Below are 13,868 nucleotides of genomic sequence, written 5' to 3' on the forward strand. Positions count from 1 at the left end.
TTATATTTTCAGTGTATAAGTTTTATTAAAATATTTCATTGTAAAACTTTACTTTATATAAACATTTCTAATTTTTTTTAATTTTGGTAAACAACGTTTTTAAAACAAAAAAATTCAAATTTGTAAAATTCCTCTACAGTTGTGTCCTTACAATAAAAAAAAAATGAATCGGAATTAACAAAACAACCAAGCAAAACAAAAACATTGCAACATCATCATTTAGCTACCGACACTACTATGGCCACACACACACCCACCCATACACTCAGAACATTTGCCGAAGCAGCAGCTGCTTATTTTCTACAGACATCTGCAATTCATTTGAAATTTATGCTGACCTCATCCTTGCCAACTTGTCTTGCTTCATAGGTATGAAAAATTCGGAACTGAACCTACAGCAAGTCATGGTTGATAAAGGCATACCGACTGACTAACATAGTATAGCATGTCCAAATGCTGTATTTTGTTTTTCAGGTACAATAACAACAACACCAACAAAACGAATATACAACAATGCATTTATTACTACTATCACCATTGGCTAATGTGACTAAAATGTCTATTGTTATTTTTTTTTTTTGGGAGATTTAGCACGAGCTAAAGGACTAAAAACGCACAAGTATTCATACTTGGAACACTCAAATTCATATGCTCACACACACACATACACACACACTCATGGACAATATGTTATAGGCTCTTTCGCATATTTTAGTTATGGCCTTAGGATATCATAAATGTTGGTGCTATATGCATACATTTTACCTACTCATCATCCTAACTAACGGTAGTTGTTGTTCAGCAACAACAACAACAATAAACAATTTGTTGTTGAATACACCTTTAAAAGCCCTAACTAATAAACAACACTGTTATCGACTATGACAACACACGGCCAAAACAGCGGCCTTTTCGTTTTTGTTACCGTTAGATACACAATCAACCACATCTCACTTCCTTAAATGTCAGAAAACTATAGGACAAAAATCAGTGTTGCCAAATATTTGAATTTTGGAGAGAATTTCCTTTAGAAATTAAATTTTGAAAAAATTTCCAACACAAATGAAATTTTGATAAAATATTCGCGATAAATGAAATTTTCATAATGAAATTTTAAGAAAATATCCTATAAAAATGAAATTTTAAGAAAATATCCTATAGAAATGAAATTTTAAGAAAATATCCTATAGAAATGAATTTTAAGAAAAAATCCTATGGAAATGAAATTTTAAGAAAATTTCCTATAGAAATGAAATTTTAAGAAAATATCCTATAGAAATGAAATTTTAAGAAAATATCCTATAGAAATGAAATTTTAAGAAAGTATCCTTTAGAAATGAAATTTTGACAAAATTTCTCGTAAAAATTAAATTTTTACAAAATTTCCTATTGAAAAGAAATTTTGAGAAAGTCTCCTTTAACTAGAAGTAAAATGATTACAAAATTTGAAATTTCGGCAAAATTTCCTATAGAAATATTTTGAAAAAATTAAAACACAACAATTTCCATTGAAAAATCAAGATTTGGAAAAAATTCTTATAGAAATGAAATTTTTAGAAAATTTCCATCAGAAATGAAATTTTGATTACATCTCCTAGACAAATGAAATTGTAATCACATTTCCTATATAAATGGAATTGTGACCAAATTTCGAATAGAAATGAATTTTTCAGGAAAGTTCCTAAAGAAATGAAGTTTGACAAAATTCTCAATAAGAATGAAAGTTTGACAAAATTTTCTGTAGAAATGAAATTTTGACAAAAAATGCTTTGGTAAGGAAATTTTAATAAATTTTTCCTATAGAACTGAAATTTTGACAAAGTTTTCTATAGAAAGAAATTTTGACAAAGTTTTCTATAGAAAGAAATTTTGACAAAATTTCTTAGAGAAAAGAAATTTTGAGTTAATTTCCTATAGAAATATTTTGACAAAATTAAAATCCCTTGAAAGCAAATTTTATAAAAAGTTTCTTTGGGAAATCAAGATTTGATAAAATTTCCTATAGAAAAATTTTAAAAATATTTCCTTTAGAAATTAAAATTTCTTAAAATTTCCTATAGAAATTAAATTTTCAGAAAATTTTCTATAGAAGTAAAATTTCCATCAAATCAATAGAAGTAAAATTGTAGTCATATATCTTAGAGAAATGCAATTGTGACCAAATTTTTTATAGAAATGAAATTTTCAAAAAATTTCCTAAAGAAATGAAATTTCATAAAATTTTCAACAAAAATGAAAGTTTGACAAAATTTCCTGTGGAAATAAAATTTTGACAAAAAAATGCTTTGGGTAGGAAATTTATTTAAAATTCGTATAGAACTGAAATTTTGAACAAATTTCCTATAGAAATGATATTATAACAAAATTTCTTAGAGCAAAGAAATTTTGAGTTAATTTCCTATAAAAATGAAATTTTGACAAAATTCCCTATAGAAATATTTTGACAAAATTAAAACTACTTAAAAGCAAATTTTATAAATATTTTCATTGGAAAATCAAGATTTGATCAATTTTCCAATAGAAATGAAATTTATAGAAAATTTTCTTTAGAAATAAAAATTCGGCACAATTTCTTACAGAAGTGAAATTTTGATAAAATTTTCTTATAGAACAAAAGTTTTGATTAAAATTTCCAATTGAATTGAAATTTTGACAAAATTACCAATTGAATTGAAATTTTGACAAAATTTCCAATACAAACGAAATTTTCAACAAATTTTCTATAGAAATGAAAGTTTCCAAAAAAAAAAAAATCCTATATAAATGAATTTTTTATAAAATTTCTTATAGAAATATAATTTTCAGAAAATTTCTTATAGATATGAAATTTGTAGAAAATGTTTATAGAAAATTTTCCAAAAAGTTTATAAAAATGAATTTGTGGAAGATTTTCTATAGAAATGAAGTTTGTAGAAAATTTTCTATTCCAATGAAATTTTTAGAAAATTTCTTAAGAAATGAAGTTTGTAGAAAATTTTCTATTCCAATGAAATTTTTAGAAAATTTCTTAAGAAATGAAATTTTTAGAAAATTTCTTAAGAAATGAAATTTTTAGAAAATTTCTTAAGAAATTGACAAATTTTCCTAAAAAATAAAATTTTGACAACATTTTCTAAGAAATATTATTTTGACAAAATTTTCTAAGAAATGAAATTTTTATAGAATATTCTATAGAAATTTAATTTTGACAAACTTTTCTATAGAGATGAAATTTTGACAAAATTTCCTATAAAAATTACCTATGGAAATGAAATTTCTAAAAATTTCTTATTGAATTGAAATTTTGACAAAAGTTCCTGTTGAAATTATTAAAAAAACAAGTACATATATACGGCCGAAAGTTCGACCAGGCCGAAGCTTATGTACCCTCCACCATGGATTGCGTAGAAACTTCTTCTAAACACTGCCATCCACAATCGAATTACTTAAGTTGCGGCAACGCTTACCGATGGCAAGGTATTTCAAAACTTCCTAACACCGTCTTCTAAATTGTATGTAAGTCCATACATGGTATATATTAAATCAAAAAAGATCGATTAAATACGTATATAATTCAGTTTAACACAATTTTCAATAGAACTAAAATTTTGACAAAATTTTCTATAGAAATAAAATTTTGATAAAATTTTTTATAGAAATAAAATTTTGGTAGATTATTTTTGGCTCGAGTGGCAACCATGATTATGAACCGATATGGACCAATTTTTGTGTGATTGGAGATCGGCTATATATAACTATAGACCGATATTGACCAATTTTGGTATGGTTGTTAGCGGCCATATACTAACACCACGGATCGGATGAATTTTGCTCCTCCACGAGACTCCGGAGTTCAAATCTGGGAATCGGTTTATATGGAGGCTATATATAATTATGGACTTATGTGGACCAATTTTTGCATGGTTGTTAAAGACCATATACCAACTCCATGTACTCCATGTCAGCCGGATCGGATGAAAATGATTCTTTTAGAGGCTCAGCAAGCCAAACCTGAGGGTCCGTTTATATGGGGGCTATACGTAAAAGTGGACCGATATGGCCCATTTTCAATACCATCCGACCTACATCAATAACAACTTCTTGTGCCAAGTTTCAAGTCGATAGCTTGTTTCGTACGGAAGTTAGCGTGATTTCAAAAGACGGACGGACGGACAGGCTTAGATCAACTCAGAATTTCACCACGACCCAGAATATATATATATATACTTTATGGGGTCTTAGAGCAATATTTCGATGTGTTACAAACGGAATGACAAAGTTAATATACCCCCCATCTTATAGGTTAGGTTAGGTTAATAAGGACTTCATTTAATAAGGAAGCTTTTACCGACATGGTAACCCTACCAATTTCTCCTACTCAGTTTGCATTACCAAAATGAATTTTTATTTTGAACCAACATTTTCCCAAAATTCGTACCAGCGGACCATTTTTCCGAAATATATTAATATAATTTAAAAGTTAAAATTTTCCAAAATTTTTTTCTTCGCTAGAAAATTTTGTCAAATTTTTATTTCAATTCAAAATGTTTATTTATATATTTTGTCAAAATTTTATTTCTATAAAAAATTTTGTAAAAAATTTATTTCTATAAAAAATTTTGTCCAACTTTTATTTCTATAGAAAATTGTGTCCAAATTGTATTTCTAGAGACGATTTTGTCAAAATTCCATCTCTATAGAACATTTTGTTAAAATTTTATTTCTATAGAAATTTTTGTTAAAATTTTATTTGTATAGAAAATTTTGTCCAAATTTTTTTTCTATAGAAAACTTTGTCCAAATTTTGTTTCTATAGAAAACTTTGTCAAAATTTTATTTTTATAGAAAATGTTGTCCAAATTTTATTTTTATAGAAAATTTTGTCCAAAATTTATTTCTATAAAAAATTTTGTCCAACTTTTATTTGTATAGAAAATTGTGTTTAAATTTTATTTCTATAGACGATTTTGTCAAAATTCCATCTCTATAAAAAATTTTGTCAAAATTTTATTTCTATAGAAATTTTTGTTAAAATTTTATTTCTATAGAAATTTTTTGTCCTAATTATATTTCTATAGAAAATTTTGTCAAAATTTTATTTCTATGAAAACTTTGTCAAAATTTTATTTTAATAGAAAATTTTGTCCAAATTTTATTTCTATAGAAAATTTTATGCAAATTGTATTTCCATAGAAAATTTTGTCTAAATTGTATTTCTATAGAAAATTGTGTCCAAATTGTATTTCTAGAGACGATTTTGTCAAAATTCCATCTCTACAGAAAATTTTGTTAAAATTTTATTTCTATAGAAAATTTTGTCCAAATTTTATTTCTATAGAAAATTTTGTCCTAATTTTATTTCTATAGAAAACTTTGCCAAAATTTTATTTTTATAGAAAATTTTGTCCAAATTTTATTTTTATAGAAAATTTTGTCCAAATTTTATTTTTATAGAAAATTTTGTCCAAATTTTATTTCTATAGAAAATTTTGCCCAAATTTTATTTCTATAGAAAACTTTGTCCAAATTTTATTTCTATAGAAAATTTTGTCCAAATTGTATTTCTATAGAAAACTTTGTCCAAATTTTATTTCTATAGAAAATTTTGTCCAAATTGTATTTCTATAGACGATTTTGTCAAAATTCCATCTCTGTAGAAAATTTTGTTAAAATTGTATTTCTATAGAAATTTTTGTTAATATATAGAAATTTTTTGTCCTAATTATATTTCTAGAGAAATTTTTGTCCTAATTTTATTTCTATAGAAAATGTTGTCAAAATTTTATTTCTATAGAAAACTTTGTCAAAATTTTATTTTTATAGAAAATTTTTTCCAAATTCTATTTCCATAGAACATTTTGTCCAAATTTTATTTCTATAGACGATTTTGTCCAAATTTTATTTCTATAGAAAATTTAGCCAAAATTTTATTCTATGGAAAATTTAGCCAACATGATATCTATATAGAAAGTTATCGCAAAATTTTATTTCTATACAAAATTTTGTCAAAATTCCATTTTTATAGAAAATTTAGCCAACATTTTATTTCTATAGTAAATTTTGTTAAAATTTTATTTCTATAGAATTTTTTTTATTTCTACAGAAATTTTTGAAAAATTACCGATTTGACGAAAATGCACCAAAATCAACCAAATTCCATTTGGACCAAATTTAAAATTCAATAATTTTTTGGATCAATTTTGGTCCGATCGGACCAAAATGGCAACACTGGTTGGTTATATTCTCAGTATTAATACATTACTCGTTTATATCTACCTCTCGCTCTCTCTCATTCCATCTCTTTTGATCTCCTAGATTATAGGGTATTTGTGTTTTCTTTTTATGAAAGAACATTTAATCCTCCATTTCTGGCGTAATAGTGACAGCCTCTTGAGACAACAACTATTGTTGCTGTGGGACAGGTGCAAAATATTCTTGTGATACTAATATGGTGGTCCTAAGGATATAACCTTTTTAGCCTTAAGCACTTGAAATTTAAAACATTAAGAAATGCACGTAAAATCCCATAATTTAATTGTGTCCTTGATCCCCCTCTTTCTCTTACCTTGATGGAAGATTTATTGTTTGAATATATTTTTACATATTTATGATGGTGGTTAAGAGCTTAATCCTCCTCAACCAAGGATTTCGGAATATGGTTGAATGGAAAATGGTCTTGTGTGAAAAGTCCTTTTGTCAATTTAACGCCTACAATTGCCACTGGCACTTATAGCCATTTTCACGCTTCGCAAGGCCTTAAATTTAGAGATGTTTATTTTGTGTGTGTTTGTGAATACGAATTTCCACCAATTCAGCTTCGCTTATTTTCGATTTAAATCTTTTAATATTTTTTCAATAGACCTTACCATAGGTCATTCATTGTAGGATAACTACTTAAGTGTCTTAGGTGTGAAATTTGGCAATTGACAATTTTTGTGTAAAAATAAATCCCTTTTATAGATTTATGGTTTTAGGAACCAAACAGAATGCATATGAAGGATAGACATTTTGAAGTATTTCGAAAAAAGGTCTCCGGTATGATTTTATTGAATTTAATTACCTTAATTGTCATAAATTATGATAGCTGTGACCCTAAACGTCTAAAGGACAAAATAATTGAAATATGAAAAATTTTGAAAAATTATTGGAACAAGGTTTTTTTTTTGCAACAATTTTACGGTGCTCATTTGTTTAAGGGATTTTGTTGTAAAATTACAACCCCTCATAATTTATTCCTAACATATCCTCCCTCTCAAGGCAAGGACAATGAATGTCATTATATTATTACAATTTCATTTCGATAAAGTGTGTGGTCTAATATATGTGGGTTTCTGTACAAGTCTACGTAACATATGGATTTTAAGCCAATATCAATTGGGCCATATTTTATTTATTAACCAGATGTTGCCACAAAAATACTGAATTGCCGTTTTAGCTTGGGGTCACCCTTGAAGGAGTGACTTCATATTTCAAGCAATGCCTTACTCAAAATCGAGTATGGTTATTTTTAACTACGCAAAGTCATGATGCTGGCTACAGATGATGGCAAATAGATATAAATTAGACAAAATACGTAAAAGAAAAGAAATTTTGACAAGATTTTCAATAGCAAAGTTATTTTCACGAAATTTTTGCAAAAAAGAAATTTTCGCAAAATTTCCTATAGCAAAAATTTTTGACAAAATTTTCTTTAGCACAGAAATTTTGACAAAATTTTCGATAGCAAAGAAATTTTGAGAAATTTTCCTATAGAAATAAAATTTTGACAAAACTTACTATTGAAATGAAATTTTTCGAAAATTGCTTATAGAAATGAAATTTTGACAGAATTTTCTATAGCAAACAAATGTTGAAGAAATTTGCTATTGGGAGCCACCGTGGTGCAATGGTTAGCATGCCCGCCTTGCATACAGATGGTCGTGGGTTCGATTCCTGCTTCGACCGAACACCAAAAAGTTTTTCAGCGGTGGATTATCCCACCTCAGTAATGCTGGTGACATTTCTGAGGGTTTCAAAGCTTTTCTAAGTGGTTTCACTGCAATGTGGAACGCCGTTCGGACTCGGCTATAAAAAGGAGGTCCCTTGTCATTCAGTCCATTGTGATACCACAGTGGTGAACTTCTCTCTTATCATTGAGTGCTGCCCGATTCCATGTTAAGCTCAATGACAAGGGACCTCCTTTTTATAGCCGAGTCCGAAAGGCGTTCCACATTCCAGTGAAACCTCTTAGAGAAGCTTTGAAACCCTCAGAAATGTCACCAGCATTACTGAGGTGGGATAATCCACCGCTGCAAAACTTTTTGGTGTTCGGTCGTAGCAGGAATCGAACCCACGACCTTGTGTATGCAAGGCGGGCATGCTAACCATTGCACCACTGAATAGTCTAAGTGAGCCTGATACATCGGGCTGCCACCTAACCTAACCTACTACTGAAAAAATAAATTTTTAAAAATTCCTGTTGCAAAGAAATTTTGTATAGTAATGTAAAGATGTCATATAAAAATGAAATTGTGACAAAGTTTTCAATAGAAATTAAAAATAAATGACAAAAATTTCTTTAGGAAGGAAATTTTGACAAAATTTCCTGTAGAAATAAAATTTTCAGAAAATTTCCTACTGAAATGAAATTTTCAGAAAAGTTTCTTTAGAAATTAAATGGTCAGAAAAAATGTTGTTAGGAATTAAATCTTATGAAACTTTTCTGTAGAAATAAAATTTTGACAAAAATTTCCTATCAAAAAGGAATTTTCACAAAATTTCCTACAGAAATTAAATTTCCAGAAAATTTCCTATATAAATGAAGTTTTCAGAAAATTTTCTATAGAAATGAAATTTTCAGAAAATTTTCTATAGAAATGAAATTTTCAGAAAATTTCCTGTAGACATAAAATTTTGACAAAATTTTCCTATCGAAATGGAATTTTTAAAAAATTTTCTATAGAAATGAAATATTCAGAAAATTTCCTGTAAAAATGAAATTTTTTGAAAATATCCTATAGAAATGAAATTTTCAGAAAAAATTCTATAGAAATGATTTTTTTTAGAAAATTTTCTGAAATTGAAATTTAAAAAAAATTCTTATAGAAATGAAATTTAAAAAAATTTCATATAGAAATGATATTTTAAGAAAATTTCCTATAAAAATTAAATTTTCAGAAAATTTCCTGTAGCTAGAAAATTTCTTATAGAAAAGGACTTTTCAAAAAATTTCCTACAGAATTGAAATTTTGAGAAAACTTTCTTTAGGAAGGAAATTTTTACAAAATTTCCTGTATAAATGAAATTTACAGAAAAGATTCTATAGAAATTAAATGGTCAGAAAACATGTTGTTAGGAATTAAATCTTATGAAAATTTTCTGTAGAAATAAAATTTTGACAAAAATGTCCTATGGAAATGGAATTTTCACAAATTTTCCTATAGAAATGAAATTTCCCGAAAATTTTCTCTATATATGAAATTTTCAGAAAATTTTCTATAGAAATGAAATTTTCAGAAAATTTCCTGTAGACATAAACTGTTGACAAAAATTTCCTGTAGAAATGGAATTTTCAAAAAATTTTTTTGTAGAAATGAAAATTTCAGAAAATTTCCTATAAAAATGAAATTTTTAGAAAATATCCTATAGAAATTAAATTTTCAGAAAAAATCCTATAGAAATGATTTTTTAGATTTTCTGATAGAAATTGAAATTTTAAAAAAAAATCTTATAAAAATGAAATTTAAAAAAATTTAATATAAAGATGAAATTTTAAGAAAATTTCCTATAAAAATTAAATTTTCAGAAAATTTCCTATAGCCAGAAAATTTCTTATAGAAAAGAACTTTTCAAAAAATTTTCTACAGATTTGAAATTTTGAGAAAATTTTAACAAAAATTCCTGTTGCAACGAAATTTTGAAACAAATTCTTATATAAATGGAATTGTGACAAATTTATTTATAGAAAAAAATTTTGATGAAAAAATTCCTATAGAAAGAAAGTTTGACGAAATTACCTATAGAAATGAAATTTTTATAATATTTTTTTAAAGAAATGAAAATTTGAAAAAATTTCCTATAGAAATGGAGTTTTTAGAATTTTCTATAGATAGGGAATTTTGACAAAATTTCCAATGACAAAAAAGTTTTGATAAAATTTCCTGCAACAAAAAGATTTGGAAAAAATTTCCTATAACAAAAAAAAAAAATTGAACGAAATATACTAATAACAAATTTGGACAAAATTTCCATCAGAAATGAAATTTTGAAAAAAAAAATCCTATAGAAATGAAATTCGGACAAAACTTCCTATAGAAATGAAATTTTGGCACAGTTTAAAAAAAATCCTATAGAAGGAAAGTTTGACGAAATTACCTATAGAAATTAAATTTTGAGAAAATTTTCTATACAAATGAAATTTTGACAAAATTTTCAATAGAAATGGAATTTAGACAGAATTGTCTATAGATATGGAATTTTGACAAAATTTCCTATGGCAAAAAAAGTTTTGATAAAATTTCCTGCAGCAAATAGATTTAGACAAAATTTCCTATAACAAAAAAAAATTGGACCAACTATCCTAATAACAAAATTTGAACAAAATATCCTAATACAAAATTTGGAATTTCCATAAGAAATGAAATTTTGACAAAATTTCCTATAGAAATGAAATTTCGACTAAAATTCCTTAAAAATTTAAATTTTGACAAAATTTCCTTAAAAAAATAAATTTTGACATAATTTCCAAAAAAATCCTATAGAAAGAATGTTTGACGAAAAATTCCTATGGAAATTAAATTTTTACAAAATTTTCTATATAAATGAAATTGTGACAAAATTTCCTATAGAAATGGAATTTTTAGAACTTTCTATAGATATGGAATTTTGACAATATTTCCTATGACAAAAATGTTTGGATAAAATTTCCTGCAACAAAAAGATTTGGAAAAAATTTCCTATAACAAAAAAATTGAACGAAATATCCTAGTAACAAATTTGGACAAAATTTCCATCAGAAATGAAATTTTGAAAAAAAATTTCCTATAGAAATGAAACTTGGACAGAACTTCCTATAGAAATGAAATTTTGCCATAGTTTTTAAAAAAAAAAAATCCTATAGAAAGAAAGTTTGACAAAATTACCTATAGAAATTAAATTTTGAGAAAATTTTCTATAGAAATGAAATTGTGACAAAATTTCCTATAGAAATGGAATTTAGACAGAATTTTCTATAGATATGGCATTTTGACAAAATTTCCTATGGAAAAAAAAAGTTTTGATAAAATTTCCTGCAGCAAATAGATTTGGACAAAATTTCCTATAACAAAAAAATTGGACAAAATATCCTAATAAAAAATTTGGACAAAACTTCCATAAGAAATGAAATTTTGACAAAATTTCCTAAAAAAATTCAATTTTGACATAATTTCCTAAAAAATCCTATAGAAAGAATGTTTGATAAAAATTCCTATGGAAATGAAATTTTGACAAAATTTTCTATAGAAATGAAATTGTGACAATATTTTCTATAGAAATGGAATTTAGACATAATTTTCTATAGATATGGAATTTTGGCAAAATTTCCTATGGCAAAAGAGTTTTGATTAAATTTCCTGCAGCAAATAGATTTGCACAAAAAAATTTGGACAAAATTCCCATAAGAAATTAAATTTTGACAAAATTTACTATAGAAATGAAATTTCGACAAAATGTTCTATAGAAATGAAATTTTGACACACTTTCCTAAAAAGCTCCTATAGAAAGAAAGTTTGACGAAAACTTCCTATAGAAATGAAATTTTGAGAAAATTTTCTATAGAAATGAAAGTGTGACAAAATTTCCTATAGAAATGGAATTTAGACAGAATTTTCTATAGACATGGAATTTTGACAAAATTTCCTATGGCAAAAAAAAATTGAACGAAATATCCTAATAAAAAATTGGGACAAAATTTCCTATAGAAATGAAATGTTGATAAAATTACCTATAGCAAAGAAATTTGATAAAATTCCCTATAGCAAAGATGTTTTGAAAAATATCCTATGGTAAATAATCTTTGACAAAATTTGATATAATAAAAATTTTTCAGTAAATTTCCTATACAAATCAGATATTTGGAAAATTTCCGACAGAAATGAAATTTTGACAAAATTTTCTATAGTGAAATGTTTTATAAAATTGTCTGTAGTCCTTATATTTTTAAATTATTTCCCTGGCTATCGTAATTATACTATATCTCTGTATATGTTGTTCAATCTCTCTCTCTCTCTCTCTATCTTTCGGCGTGTCTCTTTTGATCTCCCCGATTATAGGGTATTTGAGGTTTCTTTTGAAAATAATGCTCTATTCTCTATTTCTGCTATTGTTGTGGTAAGAGAATAATTTTTGGGTAATTGTTTAAGAATATTATTTTAGGAAAATTAACTTAATTCTAACTATATTAATTTAAGTTTCTGTGGAATGTTTTAGTATTTCTAAGCTCTGGGAAAAGAAGAAATTCCTTTTTATTATTATATGTTAAATAGTGTTAAAATGACTTTCCTCTCTCCTCTGACTTCTCTCATTTTAACTAATCAATATTTCAATTTAATGAATTCACTCTTCATTCATTCAGTGTCATCAAACCACCATCTCTGCTTTGGTTTAAATGAATTCATTCAGTTTTCACTTTCTGACCCTCTTTAAAATCTAAAGAAGACGACCTGATGCTTATTCATATAAATATTTTTGGCCTAAAGATGATTAACGGTTTGTGACCATTAGACGACATGGCATGTTAACGTCTTTTTAAGAGTTCTGCCTTTTTGGGGGGCCTCATCATTCAAAAATTATGTGAGCTTCTCTGGGTTTTTTTTTGGGTAAAAATGACCGACAGCAGCCAACACCCATAAGATGTAAAGGTATGTAAGTAAGGTGCTGCAAGCCCCAAAGACAGTTTGGGTGCTAATGTATTCAACAAATAGAGTGTGGAAATGAAAATTTCTTTCTTGGGCTTTATTCTCCCTCTTATTGTGAAAAGTGCGTGTGTGTGTGTGAGTATGCAAGTCTATGTCTTCAATATTTCAGTATGTGTGTCACGTTAATATGCCTAAATAAGAAAACTTATTGAAAAGCAAATTTAAACGATTTTGTTTATAATTCCCAGGCCTATTAACATTTTTCCATGGTCTTAGGTTTGTCCATGTGTTCTCTTCACTCTCCTCTCCCCTCTAAGATAGTAATGAACATTTAAGAAAAGTGATGATAACCAAAGACCATCTTTAAAATCTTGATTATTGTTCCTTCAAATATTTCTGTTGTTGTTGTTGCTGTCTGTTATTTTTTATGGAAACTCATCAATAAACAATTTTTGTTTTTGTTTTGTTGGAAAAATATTTTAAAGTTTAAATCTTTATTTGTTTTGGTTGCCTGTCATTTTGGCCTTAAATACTAGCTAGGAAATGTGTGGCTTAGAACTTACGTGTTTGTGAGATATCTGTCACTGAGACTGTTCCTTCTGCAGCTAAATATATGGCTTTGTTGTGTGCACACTGTGACATTATTACATAATCTTCTACTGTACATAATGCACCCGAAATCACCACCTGAAATGGAGAGCACAAAAGGAAAATAATTAAATTTAAATAAAGAATAAATCGAAAATACAGTCATGACAATATTTGGACTAAATGTTCAAGAAAATTTAAACTGTGACAAAATCTCTTATACAAATGAAATTTTGAGAAAATGAAAGCTTCAGAAATTCTCCTACACTAATGTACATTTGATAAAAAAAATCCTATGAAAATGAATTTTGACAAAATTTACTAAAGAAATTAAATTTTGGGAAAATTTTATATAGATATGAGTTTTTTTTATTTTTTTCTTTACTGGTCGATCTTTGTGTTCATTTATTTTTTCTATGACAATTA

At 26.4% G+C, this 13,868-nt stretch overlaps 1 protein-coding gene across 4 annotated transcripts in view; it reads right to left on the bottom strand.

Annotated features, from left to right (window-relative positions):
* ths (thisbe) overlaps positions 1-13,868 on the bottom strand; it is a 298,573-nt gene that overhangs the window by 88,344 nt on the left and 196,361 nt on the right. For all 4 annotated transcript variants that reach the window (XM_075312366.1, XM_075312365.1, XM_075312363.1 and 1 more), the window contains one exon: positions 13,418-13,541. In XM_075312366.1, the coding sequence (XP_075168481.1) occupies positions 13,418-13,541 (124 nt within the window). The remainder of the gene's footprint in view (positions 1-13,417; positions 13,542-13,868) is intronic.

Source organism: Haematobia irritans, chromosome 5 (assembly GCF_050003625.1).
Source record: "Haematobia irritans isolate KBUSLIRL chromosome 5, ASM5000362v1, whole genome shotgun sequence".
Classification (NCBI taxonomy): Eukaryota; Metazoa; Arthropoda; class Insecta; order Diptera; family Muscidae; genus Haematobia; species Haematobia irritans.